Here is a 27,790-nt window from a genome sequence, read left to right as displayed (position 1 = left end):
CTGATGTCCACAAATGGTGATGAGAGGCCACCAAGCTCTGAGCATCAATACAGAATGGTAAAACCTGTGTTCTAAATCCACCGGTTGCACATTTGGTGTATTACACTGTTGCATTCCTATTAGCAGCAGCAAAGAGGAACAAGAGCAGGGATGAGAGCAGCACTGCTCTCTGCCACTCCAAAACACTCTTTTTGTAACACTTGCTGACTGAGAGCCAAAGCTGCTGCAATCTAAGCCTTCCATGTGGCAGACCCTGAATATTCATTACCTATTAAAAGCTTTGAAAGTGTAAATTCATCCCACAATCAAGTGAACTGATTTATTCACACAGCTGAGTCACACTCATTTACAGGCTGTGACCTAAATATATTAATCCGGCATCAAAAAAAAACCAGTCTATTTTATTACTTTATTTTGGTCATATTGGTTGAGCAAAGATGAATATTTTAAAATTGTGTGAGGTTTTCCTTTCAAGCAGTGCTGACATACAGCCTGTACTGAGCCTGCTTTCCTTGCTGGTCCCAAGGAGTGGTGCAGACACAGCTCATGTTATCTGGCATGGAGTGACCCATTTAACAGAGAGAGCACAAAATCTCCATGGGAATCACATCAGCTCTTTAGTAAGAGTCTCTGAAGTGCCAAGCAGCAGATAACATGGAAACCTCTCCTAAAGAGAACCATAAGTCCCTCATTAATAACAGAAAGCACACAACAGCCAGTTCTGATAGAGGGGAAAATTGCTCTGTGGAGAGCAATGTGTTATTGTGTCTTGCACTTCCCGAGTCTTTTCCTAGGGCCAAGGCCTGTGCTGTACCTGGGGAAATAAAATCATATTTTCAAAAATGACTGGAGTTCTTTATAGCCACTGACTTTTAGCAGAACTAGAGAGTCATTAAATACAGTGGAGGGGTAACATTTAAAATGTCATCAAAATATAATCTTTTGACAGTCTCTCCTTTCCTCCCCATTTGATAGCTGTGATATTCCTTGAGTCCATCACTGATATCATAAACAGCCCCACGAGCTACTGAAGAAAGATTGAGGTTTTAAAAGGTTGAAGTTCAGGCCTGTGCTGAAATTGCAATCACAATCTAATTACAGTGTGCACTGAGCACATGCTTTGGGTCTTCAAATCCTTTTCCATTTCAGGCTGGCAGTTTACTTCTAGAAATCAATTCTTGCATGTGGGTATTAAGTACTCCCTCAAGCACTGACACTGTTTTACAGGGTGCACTTCACCAGTGCACCCTTTCCTTTGCATTCATTCATTGCTGTCCATGTTTGCAATCCTTTTGAAGGGAGCATCCTTCTTCTCCCTTCCCACGGGGATCCTTCTGTCCTGCTGATTTAGGGAAACCACAGGTGAGAGCTGATGGTGGCACACAATGCTACTGACAGCAGGTTCACCAGAGTTAAGCAGGAGTGATGACAAATTGATTGCAAAATGGGTACATTTCTATCAGCAGCAAGAGTGGGAGAGAACACACAGGGGAAAAAGAAGAGAAATTAAAGGTGAAATAGTAGCTGGTTAATTAAATAAATACCTTCTGTGACTGGCACACGTGTTATTCAGTGATTGACACAACCTTCTAAGGCACTGTGAGCTGTAAAGCAGTTACACAGTGTGAAAAGGGAAGGGAGGTACCAGCTCAGTGAGGTTCCATCTCACAGGCACTTCAAAGGACTCTGAGAACACACATCTTTATCCAAAATCACCCCTCCCAAAAGGCCACTTCTGCAGCTTTGCTCTGCAAAGGGTGTTCAGCCTGGTGTCCTTGTGGGCTCAGGAAACATCTCTGGAAGCCAACAAGAGTAAATGCCAGTGTCTCTTCAGCCATCCTGTGCCATCCAGAAGTCTGGAAGACGAACCTGATGCTCATGGTCCTTCCAGAACAAGGTCAAACAGGGCAGGGGGTGGCAGGTGTGGTGTGGTGTAAAATCAGACCTAATATTTCACACCTGTTATTCATGGCAACCCTTCTCCCCTAAAATAGAGACATCAGCAATTTCTTGCTGTGGGAGGAGTCTACCCTCCTATGCTCTTCACCCTATACCATAAATCCAGGGAAGCAGCTCTACAGAACAGTGCAACATCTACAAAATGCAAGCAGTGTCAGGCACTGAATTAGGAGCAGTGCCACCAAACAGAATGGATTGCTAAAGATCTGCTGCAGCAGCCAACTGCAATAAACCCAAAGATAATTTATAGCCACATTATCCCACCAACTCAATCAAGCAAGCTTTTCACCTGAAATGTTGTGTGAATCATTTGTGTTTACGAGCACTTAGACCAATCCCTCCAAATCTCCTTTCCCTTCCAAAAGGTGCTATTTTGCTGTAACATAACCAGAGCTTAACAATCACCCTTACTTCAATACCAAAAAGCACAAGCCATGGTGAGTCCAGAACTGAAGCTGTCCCTGAAGACGGAAGGAATAAATCCAGAGAATAACACAGTGAGGCCAGAACATCACACATTACTTCAGACAGTCTCCAGCAAAAGCAGTGTCCATGCAGAGCTGAGATGCTGCAGAGTGACAGTGGGGATTGCAGTCTGTTCATGATGCCACCCTTGAGGCACCATGATCCTCCTCATTAAATGTCCCTGCTGCCTGGAGCCCCCCTCCTCAAACCATTCTGTGCCCCCAGGCTGAGAGCAGCAATTTTGCCCTGCACCAATTCAGTGCCTACCCCAAGAAAGCAGCTGATACAGAGCATCACCAACCTGCACCACCCACTCAGGGAGAACCACTCAGGAGTACCATGAGGATGCTTCCACACCACAGGGTTGTCAGGCTCCTGAAAATGCATTTAGAATGCCACAGGGGAAAGAAATTTATTTCTGGGAAAAGAAGTGCAGTTCACAGTAGTCGGGACAAGCATACAAGAAAAATACAGTAGGAGAAATCACATGGGCCTACACACACAGAAAAAGCAATCTGAGCTGTGACCCTTGGCAAAATGCAAGTGATTTGTGAATATTTGACCTTTTCAGAGGTTATCTGGGTGACTATCTAAATCAAGGAACCAATGATCTGCATCTGCCAGCATTTGCACCACGACAGTGACTTGACCTGTGCCAAATTCTCTGTACAAAGTAAATTGTCTTTCACCCACTGGAAAGGCACTGTGAGCTTGGTTAGAGCCAAAGCTCCCAGTCTGGCTGGCAATGTCCAGAAATCCTGAGTACCAGCAGAGCCATCAGTCAAGGTGACTACAGGACACAAGAGAGGTTGGTAGGTTATTGATAAAGATCATCTGCCACCCCTAAAGTCACACAAGCAGTTACTCATGCATTGACCTTCAAATTGAGACCTTCCCAAATGACATTCAATAGCAGACTGCTCAAACCAATTCCATTCTGTCTCTAAACAAGCCACACTGGACAGTCTGACTGGAAGCAACATCACAGCACTTCCCAGTGAAATGGGAGTGTAGAGGAGTTTGTGCTTGGCAAAGAGCAAAATTCCCAGGTGAGGAGGCCAGATGAAGTTTTCCTTGGTGGAAACTTCCATGCCTTGTAATTGCTCAGCAGGAAAAGCAAAACTGACATTATCAAAGCTCCTTTGAAGATGTGTCCCAAAGCACTCCTCAATTCTTTATTTTCAAGCAATCCCAAAGAGAACTGAGGAATGAAACACACAATTCACTCTTCACGCTGGAGGCTAAAATTCACAAGTTTTCCTGCAATAAATGAATTATAGCCAAACAAACATTCATGGACCATAATCCTAAATTCTCTTGTACCACACTTTAAAGCTGCTCCTGCTTCCTGCACAAACTCACTGTTTTTCTTTTCTTGCAGATTACATTGTCTACTCTCTTACACGGTTTGCCATTATTCATGGTTTTACTTTACCTGTTGCTTTGTTTTCCCCACAGCTCTGGATAACTCCAACCTGAACACAACTCCAATTAGGCAGAGAACTGAGCAACATATTTTCCCTTCTTCCAACATCCACAAAATTTCTGCACTCACTCAATACATAACTTGATAAAAAATTGATTTTTCAGCTTTCTTACCAAGTAAAGGAAATCAAAACCATTTATTCTTTTTCATGTTTCTCAGAAGAAAATGGAAAAATGCTTTGTGTGGAGTAAAATTTTATATTTTGGAGCATTTTTGCTTCTTGTTTGCCAAATATTCGAATTTAAATTTTGTCCAATAAAAAGCTAGCTTCAAATGAAATCCATCAAGATATCATACTTTGGGGAGGAAAAATGGAATCCTGCAGTCAGACATGCTGGCATTACAAAATTTGGTTCAACCTCACCTCACCACGGTGTACAATGAGCATAATTTGGCTTATCTGACATAACAAACACAATCTCTGCTGCTGCAGCTGATCAGATTTTAAAATGTTTGTGAATATCAGCATTAAAATCAGATAAAATGAACTGTAAACTACACTGTCAACTGCACAGAGAATAAAAACATAAAATGTTACAAGGCATTTGATTTGTTTCCACTTCATTCTGCAAAAGCTCTGCTGCTGAGTTTGAGTCAATGTGAGAAATTGCAGGTAACAATGCAATTTAGAATCAAAAAAAAATTCTGTATTGGGGATCACCCCCACCAATTCTAGATTGCAGTGCCTTGTTCTCCCTCCAAGACTTACCCTCCCTTCCAGCAATTTTGTTTAATTTGCTTTTCAGAGCTTAATCATATTAGAGGAATAAAATCAATACATGTGAGAAATCAGAAAACCTCCGTAGGATTTGCAAGAGCAACTTTCTGGAGAACATGCAGGCATATCACAGACAAAGAACACCAATTTTACAACTTAACAGCACGGACTGAATCAGGCATGGAGGGAGAAAAATTTACATAGAAAATATCTGGCCTTGCCTGGCAGCTGAATGTTTTAACACACCCCTTACATATGCTACTTTCCACACTATGCTGTCTTCTACGCTTCATTCATGCCTTTTTTTACTTCTGCATTTAATGAGAAGTCAATGCAATATCACTGCACCTGTGCTAAATGCAAACACTGAGGTAGCAATAAAATACAGTCATTTAAATAACAAGAAATGCTATCAAAATTGATTGCCTTTCCTTCAGGCATTAAGAATATACTGTTTCAGTTCACTGACTTGTACTGCAAAACACAGCAACAATCAATTCTTAGCTGTACCCCTCAGAGCTCTTACCTTTGAAATGCAAACATTACATAACAAATTAAACTCATGAGTGCACAGCAAACCTACAGTTCCTCTCTCCACCACAGCACTTTGGCAAACCTTTCATTAACACTAAATACCAAGCTTGCTTTATGTCAGCTGTTTAGAAACACATGCTTAGTTTCAGCATATACCAAAAGGCTATTTTAGACATATTCACTGCTAGTTCATATTGAATTGGGAAGGTTACAGTGGCTGTACCTTGACTAATCCATAAACTGAGTACCCCACTGTTCCACTTCAGAGCTCTATTTTTTTCCAGTCATTGTAAATTATATTAAACATCTGGGACATTAGCAAATAGAGTTTTAAGGAACCTGAATGTGTGGCAGCCTTGCTGCTGCCTAGAAAACGCTGTCACGTGGGAGTGCTCTTTGTATCCTTATTAATGTCTAGGCAAATTCTTTCCTTTTCTTTTAATAATTATTTCCAGGAAAAGCAAAGAAGTATGCCCTTATGAGAATTGCAGTACCATGATGACTGAAATTAGCAACAAACATTTCCCTATAACCTTTATTTTTTGGCCAGAATTTTTTATCTGTTCATGAGGAATATGTAAACTCATTTTTAGCTATTTCTGTTCTACATCACTAATAAATCATTAGCTTTAAGTGAATTACTGTCCACTCATGTGAATAATTGATATTGGCCTATACATTTTATTTTTTCAGGTGTGACACTGCTTCAAGTTGATGGGCAGATCTCACCATGACAAAGATGATGTGTGAGCACCTGCCTGGTTTGCACACCTCCAAAATGTGTTTACCTGCCCCAGAAAGAAGTTGTCAACATGCTCAGCCTACTTCAGTTGTTGCTGAAAACTGAGTGTGGAGTTTAAGTAGAATCTGGCATAATGAAACATCAACTGGCACTACCCTGAAATACACATTCACACAACCCCCTGCCAGCACTGGGGCTTGCAGAACATGTCACTCACAATGCTCCCAGACACTTGGCTGCTGCTGCAGCTCTTCCCAGTGAAAGGGAACCAGATGGTGAGTGACTCTTGGCATTTCTCAGTGTTATGTGAAGTGTTGCTTTAGCTAGTGAGCACATGCCATCCAGTCAAGTCGCTCTGGAAACAGCCCTTCATGTCTTTCTTCAGATTTCTACACAAACAGCAAACACCCCATTCACAAGGAAAGTCAGACCCAAGCACAGAACCGAAAGTCTCAGCTTGGAGTTTCTGTTGTCCTGGAGACAGAGAAGTATCTCTGAGGGATTTATTTCATCCTTTGGTTTTGTTACAGCCTCTCAGTGTTCAATTGCTCATCAATATCCACACAGAAAGATTGATGGAGACAACTCAGTTAAATGCCCACAGTCAGATGGGATGAACAGAGGCCAGAATGCCCAACTGCCTGAAAGTAGGAGTTCCACAACTGTTTGTACATGCAAGCAGTGCTTGACAGCCTGTCAGGTCTGCTCTAAATTCAGGAATTCAGAGATTCTGTTCCTGGCTCTGCAAAATCAATACAACTAAATCCTTTTTTCCTCTAGATGAACCAGATGCTTTGCAGGGCAAAGCAAAAGCTTGCAAGCAATCTCGCTAGAATCTTTTAGAAGCAGAGCTTTTAAAAGCCCATTAAAAATAAAATAGAAAAAAAAAAAAGTTAACCAGAAACATTAAAGTTTGTTATTGCCACTGTGCAGGTAAGGACTGCTTTGCTTGAAGGCAAAGCTGCTGCCTTGCTGCAATGTTTTTGCCTTGGGGCAGTTTTCAGAGAGTTGTTATCTTTCAGAAATAATAAAATTCAGCATGTTGACTACACCTCACACATAGACACAAGAAAGAAAAAGAAAACAGAAAGAAGAAGAAAAAAAAAAAACAGAAGAGGCTAAATGCACTGCAAACCCTACTGAAGTTAGTGTTAAGAATTTATAGATTCCAAACTTTGGATGGTGGTGGCTCTGAGGAAGTAGAGAAGAGGTGGAAAGATGTGTGTACCCTTCAGACACATCTGAAAGGACAGATACGCTCTCATTTCATGGACATGACCCCAGGCTATAATATTCTGTTAATATTCTGTTTATATTTGATTGCACATGAGGGCAAATCAATCTTACACTGGTTCCCATGGAAAGATTTCAATGAATGTAATGGGAGCCAAAGTGGGTGAGGCCCAAGAAGTTTAGCATAATCAAAAATATAATTAATTTTCATTGACAGTAAATATGTTCTAATATGTTAAAGGGAACTGCTTCCTAAAACTGTCTCCTCAGTTTAATTTCATGAGATGCATTTCCACACAGAACTTAACAGGTTCCTGCAGATGCAAGGTTGAAAATCACTGTGTTACTTGGAAGAGCAGATTCTGACCATCTCCAAACATCAACTGAGATTCATCACACAAAAAGTTCACTTTTAACGAGCCTTTAAACTATAGCTCACCTACAGTGGTTGCTCTGGAGGAAATCAGCACTTGGAAAATTGATTCTGTATTTCACTAGCAAACCTCTTCGAGTGATTTACAAATCCCATTTACTCAGCTTCTTTGAAGCCAAGAGATTTCAACTACCAGGAACAGGGGAGTAAACCAGAACAAGTTATATTATCACACTGATAGATAAAGGGGTAACATATACAGAGAAGACTTCTCTGTCCCAGTTGTATAAATATCTTATCAAACACTGCCAATTACAACTGAATGAAATACACAGCAAGCATTTCTCACCACTGGCACTCTCTCCTGTGCCTGGCCAGCAAGGCAGCCCATCCTGAAATTATCACTGACAACTGGTGTTGTTCTAGTGCTCTCTTTACTGGGATTTCCAGTTTTCTCCTTCTCTCCATTTAAATATTTTTCAATTAATATGCTCCAATTCACTCTAAGCTTATCAGATTATCACCCAAACCTTCCTTTGCATCTTACAGAACACCCACTCCACTCTTGCAATCTGAAAGATTTCTAAAACCAGAAAGGATTGTTATGACCATCACTGTCATGCTACTGCAAAACAACCAGTGGGATTTCATCAGTCTTCCTCAGTGCTGCACAAGAATGCCACTGATCTACCTCCAAACAAACACAGTAGTGCAAAAAGCAATTTGGATGAGATTTATCTGGCAATAAGGATTTAAAAACACTTCTATTAGTTTACATAAAATTGTATGAGACAAACCCAAAATCAATAAAACTTGCTACGATTACTGGCTTGTTTTGCTTGTTAAAACCACGAACTGCAGCTTCTCTTCAAGAAAATGTTTAAGACCTGTGACAATCTGTATGTTATAAGCCTTCTCTCTCCTAGTTTCCTGATTCAATTCATAAGCTGTGTTTCATTACGAGTGGAAAGCTAGAAATAAGCGATTTGCTCCAACAATTACTTGAATTCACTCTGTCTTTGCTGCCTCTTTGGCATCCCTCTACAAACCACCGTTTTATTAGTTCCTCACATTAATTTGTTTTATTGTAGTTTAAAAGGTTGTTTGACACCGGTTTTCTGAACCTCATCGGAGTTCCAGCTTCACTCCTCCCTGGCACCCAAAGTTGCTGGGGCGCATTGTGGCACATTGAACAGCGAAGTGCAACATCCCAAGAGTTCTCCTAGGAAAGCGTTTCTTGCCGGTTCGTTTCGCGGGAGCCGCAGCCCGGATCGAATCGCTGAAGGGAATTGTTTCCACCCAGCGCCCCTGGCCCGAGTCCCGCTCGCATGTCGCCGATGTCGCGGTTCACACCGGCCCCACTGACGCAACGCTCTGCCCAGACCGGTGGCGCGACTCCAGATTTGCGCTGTGTCACTGGAGGGCTGGAGGGAGGCAGGGTGGAGGGAGCCGTCGCTGCCAGCCCATGCCCGGGGGTTTTGGGGTGCATTTTTGGTGTTTCCCCGGCTGTCCAGTACTGCCGGCACCGCACCGGCTCCGCTCCCCGTGCCCCGTGCCCGGGCGAGAGCTCGGCTCAGCCAGGACGGACAAAACCCAGAATAAAAACAGCCCTCGAAAAGCACCGCCACCGGTGCCTGCAGCGAGGGACGGGGGATGCTCCGGGACCCCTGGGGAAGGAGCGAGCCGCGCTGATTTAGGGAGCGCTCCACGGCGAAGGGGGAAGGCGGCCGGTGGCTCTGAGGGAAGGAAGGGGGCTCCAGGCCGCCAAGGGGCCGCTCCGGGACCCCCCGAGGAACGGAGGGAGCCCGAGGCACCCCGAAAGGAGCGGGAGCGGGCTGCCCTGAGGCTGCCCGGGGCTCCGAAGGGACACACACGGCAGTGAGCACAGGTGGGCACGGGCGGCCCGGGCGGGGTCCGGCCGCACAGCAGGTGAAAGTTGCGCGGGGCCGGGAGTCGCCGCACTCACCTCATCCCCTTGGCCGAACTGCAGCCCCAGGGCGACGAAGTGCTCCACCCGGATGAACCCGTCCGCATCCTCATCGCACACGTCGAAAACCTCCTTGAGCTTCCGCAGGAACCGCAGCAGGCTGGCCGGCTCCATCGCGGGCATTAGCTGGAGGCCGGCGGCACGGCCGCGGCCGCAGCAGCAGCAGCCATGATCGCCCGCGCCTTCAGCGGGTGCGTGACATCAGCTCCGGGGAGCGGGGCGGGAGCGACGGCGAGAAGGAGGAGGAAGGGATGGAGGGAGGGATGGAGAGGAGCGCGGGGAGGACGCGAGCCCCGGCGGAGGGAGGGAGGGAGCGCCGGGCGGGGAACAATAGGGCAGAGCTGGAGGATGGCGCTGAGGGAGGCGCGGCCGCCGCCAGGGGGCGCCGCGGCAGCAAGGAGAGCTGGGGGGGCGGGAGCGGGGCGGGACGGGGGGACGGGGAGAGGGAGGACAGCGGGATGGGGACAGCGGGACCGGGGACGGCGGGATGGGGACAGGGCGGACAGCAGGACCGGGGGGACACAGAGACCGGGACAGGGACAGAGGGAACAGCAGGGGACAGCGGGACTGAGGATAGCGGGCCTGGGGACAGCAGGACCGGGATACAAGGACCGGGACAGGGAAAGAGGGGACAGCAGGACCGGGGACAGCGGGACGGGGACACCGAGACGGGGAGAGGGGGGAAGCGAGACCCGGGAGGACAGCGGGACCAGGGACAGGGACAGTGGGACTGGGAGGACAGCGGGACTGGTGACAGCGGGGCGGGATGCGGAACAGCGGCGGTGGCGGGGAAAGTGCCCGAGGAGCGAGGGAGCGAGGCAGGATGGACGGGAGAGCGGCAGCAGCAGCCCGGATGCGGCCGGCCTGGCGTCCCCGGGGCTCTGCGGCAGCGGACGGACCGTTCGCAGCCCCTTCACTGCTCCATCCCACAGTCCGACGCCCCAGATAAAACACCAGTCACACTGCAATATTTTTTCTTATAAATCAGGAAATTTTTGTTAGAAAAAGCCTTTTCTGAACAGTTCCAGACTGGAGGGGGAAAGCCGAGTGCAAAGAGTTAAGGGGTAATTAAGGCTCAGCGGGACACGCGGAGCTGGCAGAGCCCGGGAAGGATCCCGGAGCGGCGGGGCACTGACACTGCCCGGCCCGCTGTCACCAGAGCGGGGAGCGACAGCACGGCCCTGCCTATGCACCATCCCTCGTTAAACCCGCCGGAAAATGCTGCGCTCCATGGCTGGGTTTTAATTTGATCTCTGCTCTGCCCCTTTTCTTTCTCTCAAGAGTGTTTTGGACCGGGGATGGTTCTGGTTTCTGCACTGAGCCTCAGACCAGGCGTGATGGGTGCAGCTCCTGGGGAGGAAGGAGCTCTGGCCGCTCGGGCTCAGGTACTCTCTGCCTCTGCCAGCACTCCTTTCCTGCTGTAGGTGCTGAGTGCAGGTGACCATCCATCACTGAGTGACATCCTGTAGGTGATTGATAAAGCTGCCCAGCTAAAATGACCATGTAAGTGCAGCAGATTTTGAATTGAGACAGTAACCATTCATTTGCTTCTTGCAGTAAGAGAGGTCCATATGGCCCTTAACAACCCTGAAAATTACATGATTAGAGCAAGCTGCTCAAATTTATATCTTTTGTAGAAACGAGTGTGTTCTCAGGAAGTTTTATTTCTTTGTGTTTCTCATCCTATTTATGTGCAAATTCAGGGTTTGGAAAGAGGATGGCTTGACATTCCTGTAGCCTGTAAGTCAGTTGTCAATCAACAACACAGTGACAGCAATACAATCCCCCACATATCCATCCTCAGAGAGATAAGGAGCTGATTCCAGAGCCTCTGCCACTTTGATCTTTATTTTTACAAAAAAACATGGAAGAGTTCTCCTTTCCCTCACTGATGTACTAAATGGTCTTTCCAGTCTGGGAAAAAAAAAATCAAAGTGCAGAGATCAGATATGAACCTTGGGAAGCAAAGAATTTCTGAAGAGATATGAAGAGACGTGAAAAGAAAAGCAGAATATTTGATCAGCAGACTTCTCTGAAGCTGTCGAGTTAAAACAGGATTTTTAAGATGTGAGGATATTTAGCTTTTATCTTGAGACCCTTGAACTCTTCAGGTTACGTGGGGATTGAGCTCAGCTCACCCCTTGGGGACACCTATTCAAAAATCTGTGAGCTGGTGCCCCTTGGAGTTGTGGGCAGACACCAGTGTGGAGTCAGCTCCTGTTAGTCTAACTGCTCTGAAGAGAGTTCAAACTCTTCAAAGGCCCAGAGCACATCTGTATCACTGTCCCACCTCATTTGCTGAGATTGTCTCACTGACTCCTTGCTCTGACTCCCCTCTCCATGTAGGTGGGCAGCTGTGCTTGGCTCAGACTGGAAAGTGGAGTTACAATTAAAAAAAAAAAAAAAAAAAAAAAAAAAAAGGGAGTATTCCTGTTTGTCATGACTAGAGGAAGAACACACCTCACAGGGGTTGTGCTCAGTTTTATGAAATCCAGTTAATTTCCACTGACTCTCCTTTATCTTCTGCTGGAAGATAAATGAACTTTATGATATGCAAGTACAGGATAACATGGATTTAGACCAAAACTGTCAGCATTAAAATCTGTGTCAGTCTTGCACTAATTGGAAGGGGAAGAAGATTTGGGTTTAGACACTGTGGTTTGGGGAATTAGTGCTGAAGTCCAAGAACTGCCACAGACAGCCTGAGTGCCAGCAAGCACTGGAGTGAGGCTGATAAGAGAGTTGGAGAGGTTGTAGAAGCTGTCATTACAGACAGCTGAATATGTCAAGCAAATATCTGACAGCTGGGAGATGATTTGATAGCAGTGAGCACAGGAGAACTGGGATGAGAGATGCTGTCAGTAAAGGTCTGTGATCTTAAAGCTGGGGGTGTCCCATGGGAGCTAAAATCAGGACAGTGAACCAAACACGTGCCACCCACTTGCTGGGCAGCTGCTCTGCCAAGGTGAAGTTTGTAGGGCTGAATCCAGGAGGTTGTTTTCTATTTCCAGTGGTGCAGCTGGCATTGCTCCTTGCTCATCCTTTCTTTTCCAATTCTACATAGGACATGCACCAGTGGACTATTTTTCCTTACTGGTACATCTAACTACTTGTTTAATTAGAGATATTTGGCAACTCCTCATTTGACTCAAACTATGTGAAATAAATAATTTTACATACTGCCACTCTAGTTTCCTTCTAGAACTTGAAATATGACTAGTGGTGGTGCTTTTCCATATTTGCCTGCTAAGAATAGTTAAAAAAAAAAACCAAAAAAACACAGGCCATGGTTGTCGTTTGCAGGATTTCTTTACAATCAGCTGCTTTTCCATCAATGTCAGTTCCACTAACATAACAAATTGTAATGTGATGTCAGAAACAGCATCTAAGGAGGGCACTCCCCAGGGCTGATGGCCCTGTCCACAATTCTGGTTGTGTTGCAGCAACATCCAGAGACCAGCCCCTAAGAACAGCTTCATAGTACAATTTCTGTCCATAGTATACACAATATACCCTGCTTGAATATTGGGCTTCTCATAGTCTTGCTGTATTTTGAATCAAATCCTGTTTCCCATTGACTGCTCTGATTAACAAATGTGCTTTATCAGCTGGACATTATCTTTAAATACCACAAACAACAGGTAACAGGCAGAAATAATAAGCTTATTAACACCCTTGCCCCTGAGAACTTTAAAATATTACTTAAGACTAGCTTAATTAACTTCGGAAAAAAAGCAAGATACTTGATTTTTTTTACTGCCTTTTCTCTGATCTATTTTTCTATTATGAAAAGTTAAACATCAAGAACAAAAGAATTTTTGGGGAAATGTTTCTATAAGCAAGGATCTTCCTTTGAATGTTCTAAGTGCTATAGGACCTCACCTTGTAGAAGCGTTACTGGTTTAATTTTACATGATTGATTTCAACAGCACTCTTACCAGATTATGAATTGGGCATGAGCAAAACTGTCAGATGAGCCCAGCTAGAAAGCAACTGACTAAATTCAAACACATTAGTGCCTTATTTGTTTCTTCTTACAACACACATTCTACACAGTTACTGCTAAAATAAACAATCTCTGTGGTGGTTCACATGAAGTCGATTTCACAGTGAATTCACAGGATCAAACGTTTTTTCCCTGGCGTTTCCAGCAGTGCCAGCTGCTCCCCTGGCTTTCCCAGGTCTCCTTACTCCACCGAGTGGCCAGTCACTCCACTGCACGTCTGGCACCATCCACCTGCCGAGGCTGGCAAGAAGAACAAAGGCAGAATTGGTGAAGCCCAGGTGAATGGACAAGTTTTCTCCCTCCTCCACACCCCACAGTTCTCCAGCTGCCCTGGGACCAAGCCTCTCTTCTCAGTACATTCCAGAAACCTCCCTGCTGCCTCAGGGAAAAAACAGCACCTGCCCACTTTGCTCTGACCAAGGAATTGGGCAGGCTTACATTTCCCTCAGATTATAACATAGAATAATATCTGGCAACCTCTTGAAACCAATAAAATGTTTAAAGCTCTGGGAAAACTCTGTGAAAAGCAGACCCAGTGTAGTAGCAGCAGTCAAGCTGTTTTCAACTTCTACCCCAAATAGGGCTGTCAAGTGACACACATACTCCTCTCTGGCTCTAACAAGGAAATCACATTAAGTCCCAGATTCCTAAAGATTTCTTTTTCCTCCTTTCCCTCAACATGTTAAAAAATAAATGGACCATCTAGAAAATCATCTAGCAGCTGAGGATGCATCAGCCAGAGTATTTTTTTAGCCTAAATCACCCATAACACAGCATATAAACTGTTAAAAATAATCTTTTACTGCTTCAAATGAAGTTTCTACAATTTTGTTTATTTTGTCCTATCCAAGATGGACTACACACCATTGAATAAATACGTTCCATTTGCACTTTTAGTAGAGCTGACCACAGTAATGTAATTCCCAGATATTGCTGCATTCAGCAAGGAGAAATGGGAGAGAATAATAAAATTAGAACATGGCATACCATACTGATGCTAATGTCAGTCATCACTTGTTGTGTCTCCAAACAGAAATGAGCTCCTGGATTTGAATCAGCTTCAGTAAAAGTGTGATGTCTGTACAGCAGAGGCACTCTGTACAGCACTCACTCTGGCCTTATTTTTTTCAAGTCCCCTGTGAATCTGTAGCTGTGTTTGCCTACGTGACATCCAAGTGAAATTTGGACAAGTCCCATGTCCTAAACCTTGCCTTACCACAAGTGTATTTTGCATCTAGATTTCTGATCCATTTGTTCCTCCACAAGACCTATAAGCTACTTCTTAACTATCAAATCTATCATACAGCAAATGCTAAAATCAGGCTCAAAAAACATTTGTGAGGGTGAACTCCACTCTATACAAGTTCTTACTGTTTCTGCATCAGTTTGTGGGCCAGACAAATTACTACTCCATTCCTGAACCCCTTCTGGAGAAACATGAATAGGTCTCAGAGTCCACAAGTGACCCATAAAAATTGTGCTGCCATACATAAGAATATTTACAGGATAACAGATACAACATGACAATGAAGAAGTGCTCCAAGATTTCCATCTTGCCTCAGTACACAGACATTCTTTTCTTGTGGCTTTGAAAGAAACTAGGTCTCTTTCTTTGGCTTGGAAAAGGTAGATGGTTATAGAAAGCCAAAACTCTTCATGCTGAAGCAGCAGTGCTGAATTACTGATTTTTAACAGAGTGAAAATGAACTTTAACTGATGGTGAGCAGAATAAGTCAGTGGCTGTCAGGCTACCTATGCAATCAGAGCCTGCAGCTGCAGAGGATAAAATACAGACACTGGGCTGTTTTCTTCTGACTGATCCAGCATCTGTAAAACATTGCATTAATATTTAGAATGAATCACTCTAATGGATTTGCCAAGTGACTGCCCTTATCTGGAAAAGACACAGTGCATGAAATCAAAGTAGACAAATTATGTCACTACCAATCAGATACACAGTGGGACTTGAACTCCTTTCAAAGCAACTGATTTCTTACAGCATCTGCTGGACAGGTGACCTACCTTTGTGATGATCTAGAGCTGTGACACACCAGTGACAAAGCCTTTACTGGAATAAAGCAAATCTTCCTGGATGCTAAGGGATTGCTGCTTTGTTGTTTGCATTTAAATGAACCCTAGTTAAAAGCCTGTCTCCATGGACAAGTGTTTTTATTCTAGCACACTTAGATTTGGCATAGCCCCTAAAACCAGCAAATTGTTACCACCAGCCTTCTTGACACCATCTTTTTTTCCTCACAGGCTGTTTCTGCCAACAGAAAAACCTGCTGAAGCTAAAACAAAGCAGGAAAAGGAACAGATGCCTCATGCCTGTGACTGAGCACCAGCCCATAGCAATTGAATCAATGTCCCATTGGATAAAGAGGGCTGAGAACAGCAGTAAATGCTGCATTCTGGAGAGACCACCTTCTCAATTATTTTCTTCTCTCAAGGCCTATAGTATTAATTTAGGATTAATATTGTATATAACAGGACTGAGGACCAGCCAATTCAGACTGTGGTCATGGTCTAACCCCAGCCAGCAAATAAACACCACAGAGATGCCCATTTACTTTCCCCCTGAGACAGATGGGGAAGAGACTGAAGGGTAAAGTGGGAAAACTTGTGTTGAAATAAAGACAGTTTAATAGGCAACAAGCAAATCAAACCAAGGAATTCATTCACCACTTCCCAGGCAGGTGTGCAGCTGTCTCCAAGGCAGCAGGGCTCCATCACATGCAGCAGTTACTTGAGAAGACAAACAGCATCACCCCCAATGTCTCCCCTTCCTCCTTCTCCCCCAGCTGAGCATGACACCACCAGCCTGGGACATCCCTTGGGTCAGCTGTGTCCCCTCCAACTCCTGGTGTCCCAAAAGGTCCCTTACTGGTGGGATCTGGTGAGGGCAGAAAAGAACTGCTCAGCCACACTGGAACAACCCTGTGTTATCAACATCTCCAGCACAAATCCAAAACATAGCCCATACTATCTACTAGGAAAAAAATGAACTCTAACCTAGCCCAAACCAGCACATTACCCAGGCAAAAAACATACTGATTTGCTAGGCAAATTATTTTAAAATATTCCAAGAATGCACATATGCAAATTTACACACTGGTAGCAACCTCCTCTTGTTCATCAAAAAGCCAAAACAGAAAAGATGTCATTTTCAAGCAGTGAAATCAATGTGATGCTGAAGAGAGATGAATTAGACCTATTTATTGAAAAAGATGTTTAAAAAAAACTAATCTGGATTTGCATTGCTAAAGTTCTCGAGAATACAAGAAGGGAACATGAAAAAGGAAAGCAATTATTAGATGCCAATAGTGCAGCTGCTGGGGGAGTGCATGTGTGCTCACACAGCATTGTGCCTCAGTTCTTGCTAAGACAGTGCTATCAGGTATTTCATGACAGTTTCAGTGGTTGGAGTAATTGAGAGATTGCAATTATTTTTTAGAATTCTGACAGCTGGAAGGAGCTGTTGTGCCTCCTATCAGACACCAATAAAAAAAACCAACTACTTCATGCTCCACAGCAAAAGTAAAATGATGTCTGACCAAGTCTCTTCTTAACTATGTATTAAAGTTTCAAAGTAATAGGTCTCTGCAAAAGTTTAAAAAAATCTCTAAAAGACATGGATCAAGGCTTTGTATATACATCCTTTAAACACTCCTATCACCTTTCAGAATTATGCAGTTATTGCTCAAACAATGCTCCTTTTCTTCTGGTTAAACCTAGAAGACTTTAAGAGGCTTCTGTCTGTTGGGACTCTTTGGTACAAGAGGGTATTAAGAGGCCTTCTGCTTCAGGACACAGAAAAGCAGGAATTCCTGCTGGATGTGCTTTAGGTGTTGAGGATAAAGGCAAAGTTTGAGTAGCAGACATGAAAAAGAATGGAAACAAGAAACAAATGCTCAGATGAAAAAAGCCAAATTGTCCTCTGTGGGATGTTTTTCTCTCTCCATAGCACAGGAACTCTGAAGAATCCTGGATCCTAATTCAGGCACCTCAGCAAGATGAGATGGACTCTAGGGCAGGTCTTCTGTCCTGACATTTCCATGTCTTCAGCTTGAAATGCAGCCAGGTGACTCAAGCAGAAGCCAAAGGAAGGACAAAGGAAGGAATTCCACAGCCTCATGAAGCAGGTCATCTCCCCAGAGGAACACAAAGCAAATCAAGTCAAATCAGTTTTACTCTTGGTGTGCAAACAGACAAGAGAACATTCAGGGAAGGGCAAGAGCACAAAATCCTTCCAAGGCAAAGGTTCAGGGTTTATTCTTTATGACAGGGAACTTCCCTCTGGAACAGTCATTTATGAAGAGTGTTAAGGCAACAAATCACAGCTTAAAAATTCAAAAGCAATAACACATTCAGAGAAAAAAAATGCCTTTCCACAAGCACTTGAGCACAGGATCAGTAAGATGAGGGAGGCTGTGTTTCCAAACAGCCACTGTGCCTTCTTTGGCTTAGCATCCCAGATTCACTCCTTCAGAACCCTGGTGCTGGGCAGGAAGCCAGACCAGCTGACCTCCCCTCCCCTAGTGCTGCTGCTGGGTCACCATCCTGAGCATTTTGAGTGCCATCTCTCCTTGGTCAGCTGGTACCTAGCAGAGAGAAAAGCACAGGATAAGCAGCTGCTGTAAGGAAGCAGACAGCAGCTACACACACATCTTCAGTCTTCTTGCTGATTCCACCCCAAGGACATGACTATTTACCATGTGGCCAGCCTTGAGAATCCAGAAGAAAGCAAAGTTCTCATAAGCCTTGTGGAAAGCAGCTGTTTCAGTGGATTCTGGAGACACATACAGTGCCTTCCACCTTTTCTGGCTGAACTGATCCAAATTAGGCCACTTCAGTTTCCTGATCCATGCCTCCTGGCCTGTTGGAGGTAAGAGATACTGATTACTAAGCATTGATTACCAATACTTGGAAATTACCCATACTTGGTTGCACAGCAGCTTGGGAGTCCAGTTCAGCTGGATGCCCCCTGTACTGGATACCAGTACAGCAGAGTTAGCACAGAGTCTGTGTGCTCAGATCCTGAACAGTTCTGTTGTGTCTAGGAAAATTCAGGACAAAGTAAAACAAATCAGTGGAGGGAAGAACAGAGTAAGTAAACAGTGAAGGTGTCTATGAAATGGATTTAGGATTGTAAAAGTTGAATATATGCTTCTTGGAGGCTCTGCAGCCCTAAAAATTCCAACATATTTCACTTTGCACCTCAAACACCTTGAATGTCCTGCCATGGAGAAGGATAATCCATACCAAGTCCCCCTCATGAATTTCTCTGTTTGTTAGACACTCATTGAGGGGAGGCTGGAAAGGCTTTCTGTTTCCATGTGCTGCTAGAGAAGGTGGAGGTCAAGACAGCAACAAGATCATTTCCAGGACTCCAAGGGGGACAAAGATTTAGCCTACCTGTGAACTGCTGGAAGAATTTACATGTTAACTACAGCTCAATTTTAGACTAGAATGTGAAAAACTGGAACACTGCCAACTGCTAATCTGTTCTGACAGCCTAAACATTGTGTTTCCTGAATTGATTGATTGCTGTGTTGTTCATGAAGGGCATCTGAGTATCTAAGTGGACAGAGATATACAAGGAATAAAGCCTTTCACACAACAGAAGGTGTTTGTGGAGTCTGTTGACTGCAGATTCTTTAACTTGGTGAGAAAAGACCAGTGGAAGGGAGCACAGCAGCCTTATGAGGCATTTCAGCAGCACTTGGCCTGGTCCTCAAAGTGCTTCTGGACCAAAGCAGCACCATGCAAGCAGCAAACAAAGCCCAAGGTGTGCAGGAGTGTTCACTGTGAGCAGGTGTGATCACTCTTCCACTGCATCCTCCCTCATTAATTACCAGCATTCTTTGCCTATGAATGAGCATACACACATACACATCTATGTGCCTATCCAGCAGGATTAAGTGAATTATTAGCTTACCTGAAACAAGCAATTACTGATGTTGCAGATCCATTTCTCAACAATATAATGGAGGTAAAGGATTTGCCTCTCCCAGAGGGACACAAGCAAAACTTCCTAAGTGCTGCTCAATTCTGACTGTAGTATTTAAGCACTGCTAGTTAGAGAAGAGGCTTGCAAAGGAGATTGGAGAAATCTGGGTACCAATATACTGACAGCTCCACTTTCTACTCATCACATATTTTGTTTCCATCCCCAGTCAACAAGTTCCTCACCCATGGTGTCAACAATGAGGTCCAGCTGCCCATTATAGACTGTGACATTGACATTGGCTGCCAAAAGCTGATCAACAATATCGATGACAGGTTTCATGAAGTCCTCAGCCATGTTCTCAAAGACCTGTTTGGACTGACCTGGTTGGAACCAGAAAGACAAATTTTAAGTGATGAAAGATGTCATCTCCAAGCTGGGACAGAAGCATGGGCTAAAGGCTCTAAAATGGAGTTCACAGCTGCACAAGAAACAGTCCTAGCCCAAAGTGGCTGTGATTTATCAGTTTGGGGAACAGGACCAGAGAGCAGCTGTGCTCCATAGACAGTGCTGTAATTTCTGGCTCCTGTTTACACACACAGGTTGCTGACATCAGCCTTTAAGCCTGTTTTACACCCTCTCCTCCATAAGATGCATCATTACATGACACCAGACTTCTGGCAGAGAAAAGCTGACAAATTTCAGCAAGACTGCACGAGAGACAGAAAACAGTTCCTGAAATACTGCTGCTCAGAGGATCCTCCTCCCTCCCTCTGTATTTTTATTTACTTGGCTAATCAGAACCAGACCTGCTCCCACAGGCCTGCCCCACCACATCTTCATTTCTGAGAACAAATCCCCTCCTTAGCCCCACAGATAAAGACAATTGAATGTGACTGGTTGTCAGAGTATTTTCCTACAGGATGCAATACTATAAGCAGTGGTAATGGACTCATCAGGTGCACACTATCAGACAGGAAAGTACCTCCCCACTTCACACAGTCAGGAATGATCATCAGCTTCTTTCTGATGGGGCCATTCATCAGCTCATCCAGGCTGTTCTGATGCATTCTGCCAACATGGTGCTGGTAAAGCCGCACTGAAGGAGGAGAGAACACGCCTGGATCAGTGGCACATTTAAGACACCAACCTGCACAGACAACAACCTTCAGTGTCAATCAGGGCCAACGAAGTGTATTCTAATGAAAATGCAACACCACAGAGATGTGCTTACTTTTACTAGAAACCACTGAAGTCAACCCTTATTTAGGGCAGGATGATACATCCATTCCTACTTTTGGCTAACACTGGGCACTTTGCTTTAACTACTTGGCTCTTCTTAACAAACCAGTTATTTTTGAGCTGTGGTATTTTACCTTCAGGAGTTAATTTCACCTTCCCTTATGAAGCCAACAGAAAAAGAGCTTGAAAGAAACTACACGTGTTTTTCACATTGATGCACAAAAATTATGGAGCAATAATTTAAATCAGACTGTTTATACTGATGAGACACATTTTAAAGACAGAAATGAAAAACAGTAAGAGGAAGTAACTTAAAAGGTCATAAAAGGATGTTGCAATTATACTGACTGCTTCCTTGCTGTAATTTGTGCAGGATGTATAGGTGGAGGTGTCATCTATAGGGTTGTTCCACATTCCTATCTATCTCTATGCAACAGCAAACAAGTTCTGCTTGGAAGAATATCAACATCCATTTTAAGGATGTGCTACATTGAGGCTCTTTCCACTGTCAGAGTATGTGAATTGAAACACAGGGCCTCAGAAGTTCAAGTATTTAAGTATTTAAATACTTTTATTTAATATTTAAAGTTCAAGTATTTACAACTTACTGAGATGGAGATTTTCTTGTTCATCTGATTTCACTTCTGGAACCTCCTTAGTTAAGATGTTATAAAAGTTCACATTGTCTGTGTTCTGAAAACACAAGATAATTTCAGTATCACTAATAAAAACATTTCTCAGATATGAAGAACAGTCTTTCCTGAAAAGAAAAAGAAAAAAAAAACATGAGTAAATCCTAAATAAAGGACTCTGTGACCTGTCACTTTACCTGCACACCAGGAAGATACTTGTGGAAAAACTCCAGTTCTACATTTGCTTTGAGAAGTGGGAAAGAGATTCCTCAAGCCTGTATTGTTCACACATGGGTTGTGCCAGAGATGTTATTTACTCCTCTGAAGCAGAAGTGAAGCCACAGGAAGTTTGCCCTGCATTACTCATGACAGACAGCTGCAGTGCCAGGTGATGCTTTCAGACACCCCCAACTGCCACAGATGGTCTGCTGCTGCTCTCACTCAACATCCTTCCAACATACAATCCTCCAAAATCTAAAATGTTTCCTCAAAAACGTGCTGATGGGTAGGAGCCACCCCTCTCCTGCAGCTGCTGACAGCTGGATGTGCCCAAGCATTGCAGATTGGCAGCTCTGATGCAGCTTTAGAGGCTGCCTGCATCCAAGGACAAACATCAGCAGTGTTGCCATTAGAGAAGTTACTCCAGATTCTTGAAGCCCTGCTTTACTTGATTTTTGAGTTTTTAAAGTTCTGATGCTTAGGTCAGAAATCAGCTCAACAGCAACCCCAGAAGAACTACAGTGCCTTCACTTGCCAGCATCATCACAACTGAGGGGGGAAACCAAGTAGATTTGAAAAGTAAAACAGGAACCAGAAGTTCCTTCCAAACAGCAAGAAGTGAAACTATGTGCAAGGCACTGTCATTTATGAAGCACAGAAAACACCAAAACAAAAAATGCCAAAAAAAGAACAAAAAAAGGAAGTGGCTCCAGATTAGCCTTTCTGTCCAAGGAAGGCAGAGCTTTACATGTGCTAAAGAATGAGATGTAACAAGGAATGAAATTTTGGAGCAACCTTTTAACAGGAGAAACAAAAGCAAGACTTCACCAATCTTTTATGCTGGGACTTTCTAAGTAATGAGATGCAATGACCCACAGTAACAGACCATAACTCGAGGTTCCTTTCCATCCTGTGCACTTCTTGTAGCTCTTCAAATAGACATGCATACTGAACTTCAAATTTGTGTCTTGGTGGATGCAGCTTTCAATATTCAAAGCTTTCCAGGAGATATGGTTTATTTAATTTGAAACTGTGGAAATCAAGAGGACTAGTGGCATGCTGAAACATTGCACAGTGCAATACAGGAAGATCACAAGGGCTCTCCTGCTCACTTTCTCTCACACACCCTGCAGGGCATAGCAAACACTCCTTTATATCAGCACTGGGATAAAACAAATCCTGGCAAAAATGACTGGGCAGAGAGCTGGAGAATTCATGCCAGCTCAGCACTCAGAGGAAGAAGAACTTGAAATCATGTGCCTCCTCAGGCAGCAATTACTTCTTAATGTTAATCAAAGATCTCACCTCTTCAATGACACCTTCAGCCTTGCCCCAGAGCTCAGTGGCCAGCCCATACTGATTTTTATTTATTGCATCCATTATTTCTTTGGCAACAGCAGTCACCTCTGCTAGACCATTATCATCAAGGAGAGACTGGAAAACAAACACAAAGGACAGCTTCAATTACAATTCCACATCCATTTAGTGCTAACAGCCTTTGTGCTTTCAAGGTTTTATTCAGGCCAAGAGGTAATCTTAAAATTCAACACCCATTTGTACTGTATGGCAGCACAAGGGGTCAGGTGAGGACCAAGAGTTTAAGGAGGTACTTACAGTGCTGTAAAGGTAGGGCCCCCAGCTCAGCACAGAGTCTAAACAAACAGAACACATTTCAAACATCAAACTGACAATCAGTCATTGACATAAGATTTAACTTACTTTTCCTTTACTGAGGCAACAATATTTATAAGAAAAATAAATAAAGATGAAATAATCAGTAAAAATGTGCAGTCAGCTCTGTTTAAACCTAAGGTTATATTAGGGAACAGAGCAGGTTCTTTACAAATCCTGCAACATCATTAACCCCCTGTGAGTTAGCCAGTGAAATTTATTTAAAGCATCCAACATGTTTTTACCAAAATGTTTTCCCCCCAGCAACAAATCTGCTTTATAATAACTTTGTTTGCAAATTCTCAAGGACCAGCTGGTGGCAGATAGATAAGAATTTGCTTGGTATTGTTCTTGCTGCAGGGAATCTGTGAAGTCTGTCCTTGTCAATCCCACTGACAGACTAAGAACCCTTTAATTTGCTTTTTGTCCTCCACCAGACACAAATCTCTTTTGCAGCCTTGTGAATCATTTGGAGGCCACCTTTAAGCACAAGACTGTTACAAACACCCCAGAGGCTGTGGAGATGTGCAGGCACATTTCACCATCCCTCCATTTCAGATGCAAGTGTGCTCCTCACTGACCTTTCTCTCTGACTTTTCCTAATCCAGATACATTCTAAAGGGAGATTCTTCAGTCACAGCTTGAAAGGCTGAGTATTTCTTTTTGATTTACCAGTCTCACTAGAGAGTTAATTCACTTAAGGCAGGGATGGCATTTTTGACTTTAGGCTCTAACAGAATGATTACAACACCCAACAAAACAAAATAACAACAAATCATCCACAGTCTGAGGAGTTTAAACATACCCAAAGGAGAAATCCATGAGTCTCCAAGAGCAGTCCCCATAAAATTGCACTTTATGGTTCCTTTTTGAACAGCCTTCGTGATAAGAGGAAAAACAAAACAAAAAACCAAACCAAGAATCAAATTTTATTTAGCTATTCATTACTCTAGAACCAGTTTTCTTTAAGTAAAAAAATAAGTAGCATTGTGAATTAGACAACAGGGACAGTGTATTCCAGAAAAGAAAAGTACTTGCAGAAACCCATGTTTTAAATGAAAAGTGAACTGTATCCTCCAAGCACCTACCTTGTGCAGCTCTAAAGAAACTCCAGCAGCCATTTTACCTCCATAAGATTCAGAAAATATGTAGAATGGGATGGTCTGGGGACAGAAAAGCCACATGAGGAACTCATTAGGCAGAGGGCAGAAGGTACCTCCAACCATCTCCCACATCCCACAGGACTCAGGCACCAGCTGTTCACCTTTCACCATCAAAACTTTAATGTTTTTCTTATTCTAAACTGCATATTAAGCTCCATAATATCCTGGTGACTTGCTGGGATTGGTTCTGAAGTATTTTGGAACTATAAGCAGCTGTGATCCTCTATATGCTACTCAGATCACTCAACAGACAATAAAATGCACCCCAATGCTTATCTAACTGATTCCAAAAATAAGACACAACTTCTGAAATGTGGAAAATAAAAGACAGTAGTTATACCTGCCCCAAACACTACCTAGCAGCAAAACACTGCTCATCTAGAAGTCTGCTCCCTAATTCTTTTTGAATTTTATTTAAAAGCAGAGAAAAACACAACAACTAACAAGAATTCATTTCACTTACCTGGAATTCTGGTCTACACTTGAAGAATTCTCCAAGAAAAACCATCATATCAGAAACTACAGTGGTAAGGTTTTGGGCAAACAAGCTACAGTCATCCACATAACTGAATCCAGTGCCCACAGGATTATCCACAAACAAGATACTGGCTGCCTGCAACTGTAGGAGCAGAAAGAAAGTTTATATAAACCTCAGTTCAGCACCAGCAAAAAAACTTAGTTTTGATGGTACAAATGATTAACTGAGCCAGCAAATCCCCGGATCTCAAAAAATTTGCATAAAAATTAGGTGCAACATGAAGAACATGAAGTCTTTAATTTGCCTGGTCTATAACCAGAAATACACCCAAAAATTCCCAGTGATCCAGAGGAAGGTCATCTAGGGAACTTTGGAGTGCTTCAGACTATTGCTCAGAGCACAAATATATTGCACTAATTAAACTTCTATCTTCACAAGCAGCTGTAATTTGTTTTCCCTTGAAGGCCATACTGGACCTGTAATTACAAGCCACAGGTTTTGCACAGAAAGAGCACTGTGAATGCACACAATGAAGCTGTGATCTGAAATAACACTTCCTACAATTTCCCTGCTCTCTGCATTTCACAATTTCATGGAAGACCAGATATACTTCATCAAATCAAATTAATATGTCTACCCCTCAGTTCTAAACAAGGCTATTCCTATAAGTTAATTTATTAACCACAATATTTTAACTTGAAATATTATAGTTCTACTGACTTTAAATGAAACACTGTTCAGGTTTTTTTTGCATAGTGATTATCTGCTTACATAAGCAAACAAACATATGTAATTAGCAGGTAGAAGCTGAACTCTCTACTGTACCCAGGTTGTATTTCTTGGTTTCATTTCTTTGTCTAATGGACCAATCTCTTCAAAGTTCCCATATCCACAGCCTGAAGCTCCTGGACCTCCCTGCAGGGAAATACCAAATGACAAAGACATTAAAAGGCAGCATGGCATAAATATGACAGATGGAAGAAAAATACAAGCCAGCAAGTAAGTAGAATGACAGATTGTACATTTTTTAAATGGCTTTTGCACTAAGCATTAATTTGCAGAGAGGCTCTGATCCTCATAGTCTTGGGTTATGGGCACACATGCCACTTCTGAAAGCAAGAATTCAACAGAGAAGCAGTCACCCACTTGCAAGAGCTTCTGGTGAGCTACTTGCCCTGTGAGCATTTCAAAACCTTATTCCCTGAATATGGAGTGCAAAAGTTAACTATCTGCTAACTGTGGCTTTGCAAGTCATTAGCACAATCAGCATGTACAGCTTGTGGGTTTCACTCTAATGAAATAACCCAGAAAGAATGAGAAAAAGTCCTCAAGTGATTCTGTTCAACATTAACTTCTGAAACATACTGTGGAGAACATGTCCACACTTTTATCAAACTGAGATTGGTTCCATTCAGAAATCATCCTAAATCTGTGATTATTTTATCTACTCTCTCTCCCTCTGAGCATTGTTTAGACTTCGAGCTCTCCAGGAAAGGAGCTGTGAAACTAGAGTGCACAAAAATCACTAATGTAGTATGAAGAGTAAGAACAATCCCTGTAATTGCAATTGAACGTGGTGGAAGGTGAGCAGTTGAGGACACCTCACAACGGCAGAATGAAATCATCATTGTTTTTCCCAACACTTCATTCACAAGGCAAGGCATTTAGAACCAGGCAGTTTTGAATCCTGTTTCTCTAGAGCTGCACAATATCAGATTTCAGACTGAAACCAGGCACAGATGGAAAGAATTATTGCTTAGGTGTCGCTCACCAAACCTTACCTGAAGCCACAAGACAAGAGGTAATTCTGTGAAGTCTTGGGTTGGGTTATTTGCATAGTAGAGCCACCAGAACATGTGAGCCTTGCTCCGAACCTCCACATATCCCCACACCTCTTTTGGCTCTTGGGGCTGCCTCAGAACTACACCTTGGGGGGAAATAAAAATAACAATCAGCCAGATAAAAAGGCTCAGCTTTGGGCTTTCCACCAGAATTGTTCCAAAACATTACATTTCAATATTGGGAGTGATAATTAGAAGTGTTACCACTATTAAAAAAAAATTACTATACAAACCCTGCCTATATTTACACCCCCACCCACAGCTGAGTTATCATCAATGAATGAAGTGGGTAATTAAGTGCTTCCTTATCAGAGCCTGGCTTTAGAGCTGCCGCCGGAATAACAGCCCAATCGCTGGAAAAATTTATTCTTGAGGTGTTTTCAAGGCCTGGGCTGAAGGCACAACCCCACTAACCCCAGTGGAATAACTCCCAATTTTGACAAGGGTCACAGAATATTCTGAGCTGAAAGGGCCCTGAAGAGAGTGAAACCGTGCAGGGAGCAGGATCGAACCCGCAGCCTTGGCGCGATTGGCCGCACCGAGCTCATCCCCGCGCCTCGCTCTGGGAGGCTGCGGAGACTGCATCGCTCCAGAGGGATACACACAGACGGGGGGCCACTTCTAAAGGAACCCAAAACATAATTTAAACTCAGTTCAGTCAGCAGCGCCTGCTCGCCTTACGCGGTCAGTCTACTGTCCATCTCGGACACGCAACAGACCTCGGACACGCCATCCCTTAATCTCAGGGTCAGGGCAGAAGGCAACAGCGCACAGGAGTAGGAGCAATAAGGCTTTTCCAAGGCACGGTGACCTTTGCTGCTCCCGCCGGGACTCCCGCCGCCCCTCCGTCCCTCCCGACCGCCACCCCGGCGAGCGGAATTTCCTGCCGAGCAGCGGCTGCGGCCACGGAGCGCTGTGCCCGGAGTCCCCGCTCCCGTCCCGTCCCGTCCCGTCCCGTACCTGCCGCCAGCAGCAGCACGGACAGCGCGGTCCCAGCGCGCAGCGGCCCCATGGCTCCCTCAGCTCCCGCCGTCACGGGACCGGCCCGGGCCCGCCTCGCCCTGAGGCGCCGCCCCCGCTCCCGCCTCTCCGCC

The 27,790-nt window shown here is 43.9% G+C and overlaps 2 protein-coding genes across 3 annotated transcripts in view; both read right to left on the bottom strand.

Annotated features, from left to right (window-relative positions):
• Positions 1-9,867, bottom strand: part of RAB11FIP4 (RAB11 family interacting protein 4) — a 105,608-nt gene extending 95,741 nt beyond the window's left edge. Inside the window, exon 1 of one of the 2 annotated variants that reach the window (XM_079323605.1) lies at positions 9,477-9,867. In XM_079323605.1, coding sequence (XP_079179731.1) covers positions 9,477-9,620 — 144 coding nt within the window. In that variant the 5' untranslated portion in view covers positions 9,621-9,867. The remainder of the gene's footprint in view (positions 1-9,476) is intronic. The other variant, XM_079323606.1, reaches the window with a different exon arrangement.
• Positions 9,868-17,750: 7,883 nt separating this feature from the next.
• Positions 17,751-27,779, bottom strand: SCPEP1 (serine carboxypeptidase 1). Its single transcript, XM_079323329.1, has 13 exons — positions 27,657-27,779; positions 26,637-26,782; positions 25,681-25,770; positions 24,841-24,996; positions 24,303-24,377; positions 24,020-24,092; positions 23,158-23,195; positions 22,849-22,977; positions 21,301-21,385; positions 20,436-20,549; positions 19,696-19,833; positions 18,216-18,379; positions 17,751-18,104 (listed from the first exon to the last, which is right to left on the bottom strand). Exons 1-13 carry the CDS (start codon positions 27,706-27,708, stop codon positions 18,039-18,041), a joined length of 1,326 nt encoding a protein of 441 aa, XP_079179455.1. The 5' UTR covers positions 27,709-27,779; the 3' UTR covers positions 17,751-18,038.
• Positions 27,780-27,790: the final 11 nt, after the last annotated feature.

The sequence above is a fragment of the Erithacus rubecula genome (genome assembly GCF_903797595.1).
Source record: "Erithacus rubecula genome assembly, chromosome: 20".
Classification (NCBI taxonomy): Eukaryota; Metazoa; Chordata; class Aves; order Passeriformes; family Muscicapidae; genus Erithacus; species Erithacus rubecula.
This window is presented reverse-complemented; position numbering and strand designations above follow the sequence as displayed.

Bases quoted from the DNA above. Each gene is read 5' to 3' on its own strand.
- SCPEP1 (XM_079323329.1), bottom strand. From the start codon at position 27,708: ATGGGGCCGCTGCGCGCTGGGACCGCGCTGTCCGTGCTGCTGCTGGCG. The intron at 21,386-22,848 runs GTGAGATCTTTG...TTGTGTTTTCAG, and splicing joins CTGAAGGTGTCATTGAAGAG to AACACAGACAATGTGAACTT. The intron at 19,834-20,435 runs GTACTTTCCTGT...GGTTCCAACCAG, and splicing joins TGACTGTGTGAAGTGGGGAG to GTCAGTCCAAACAGGTCTTT.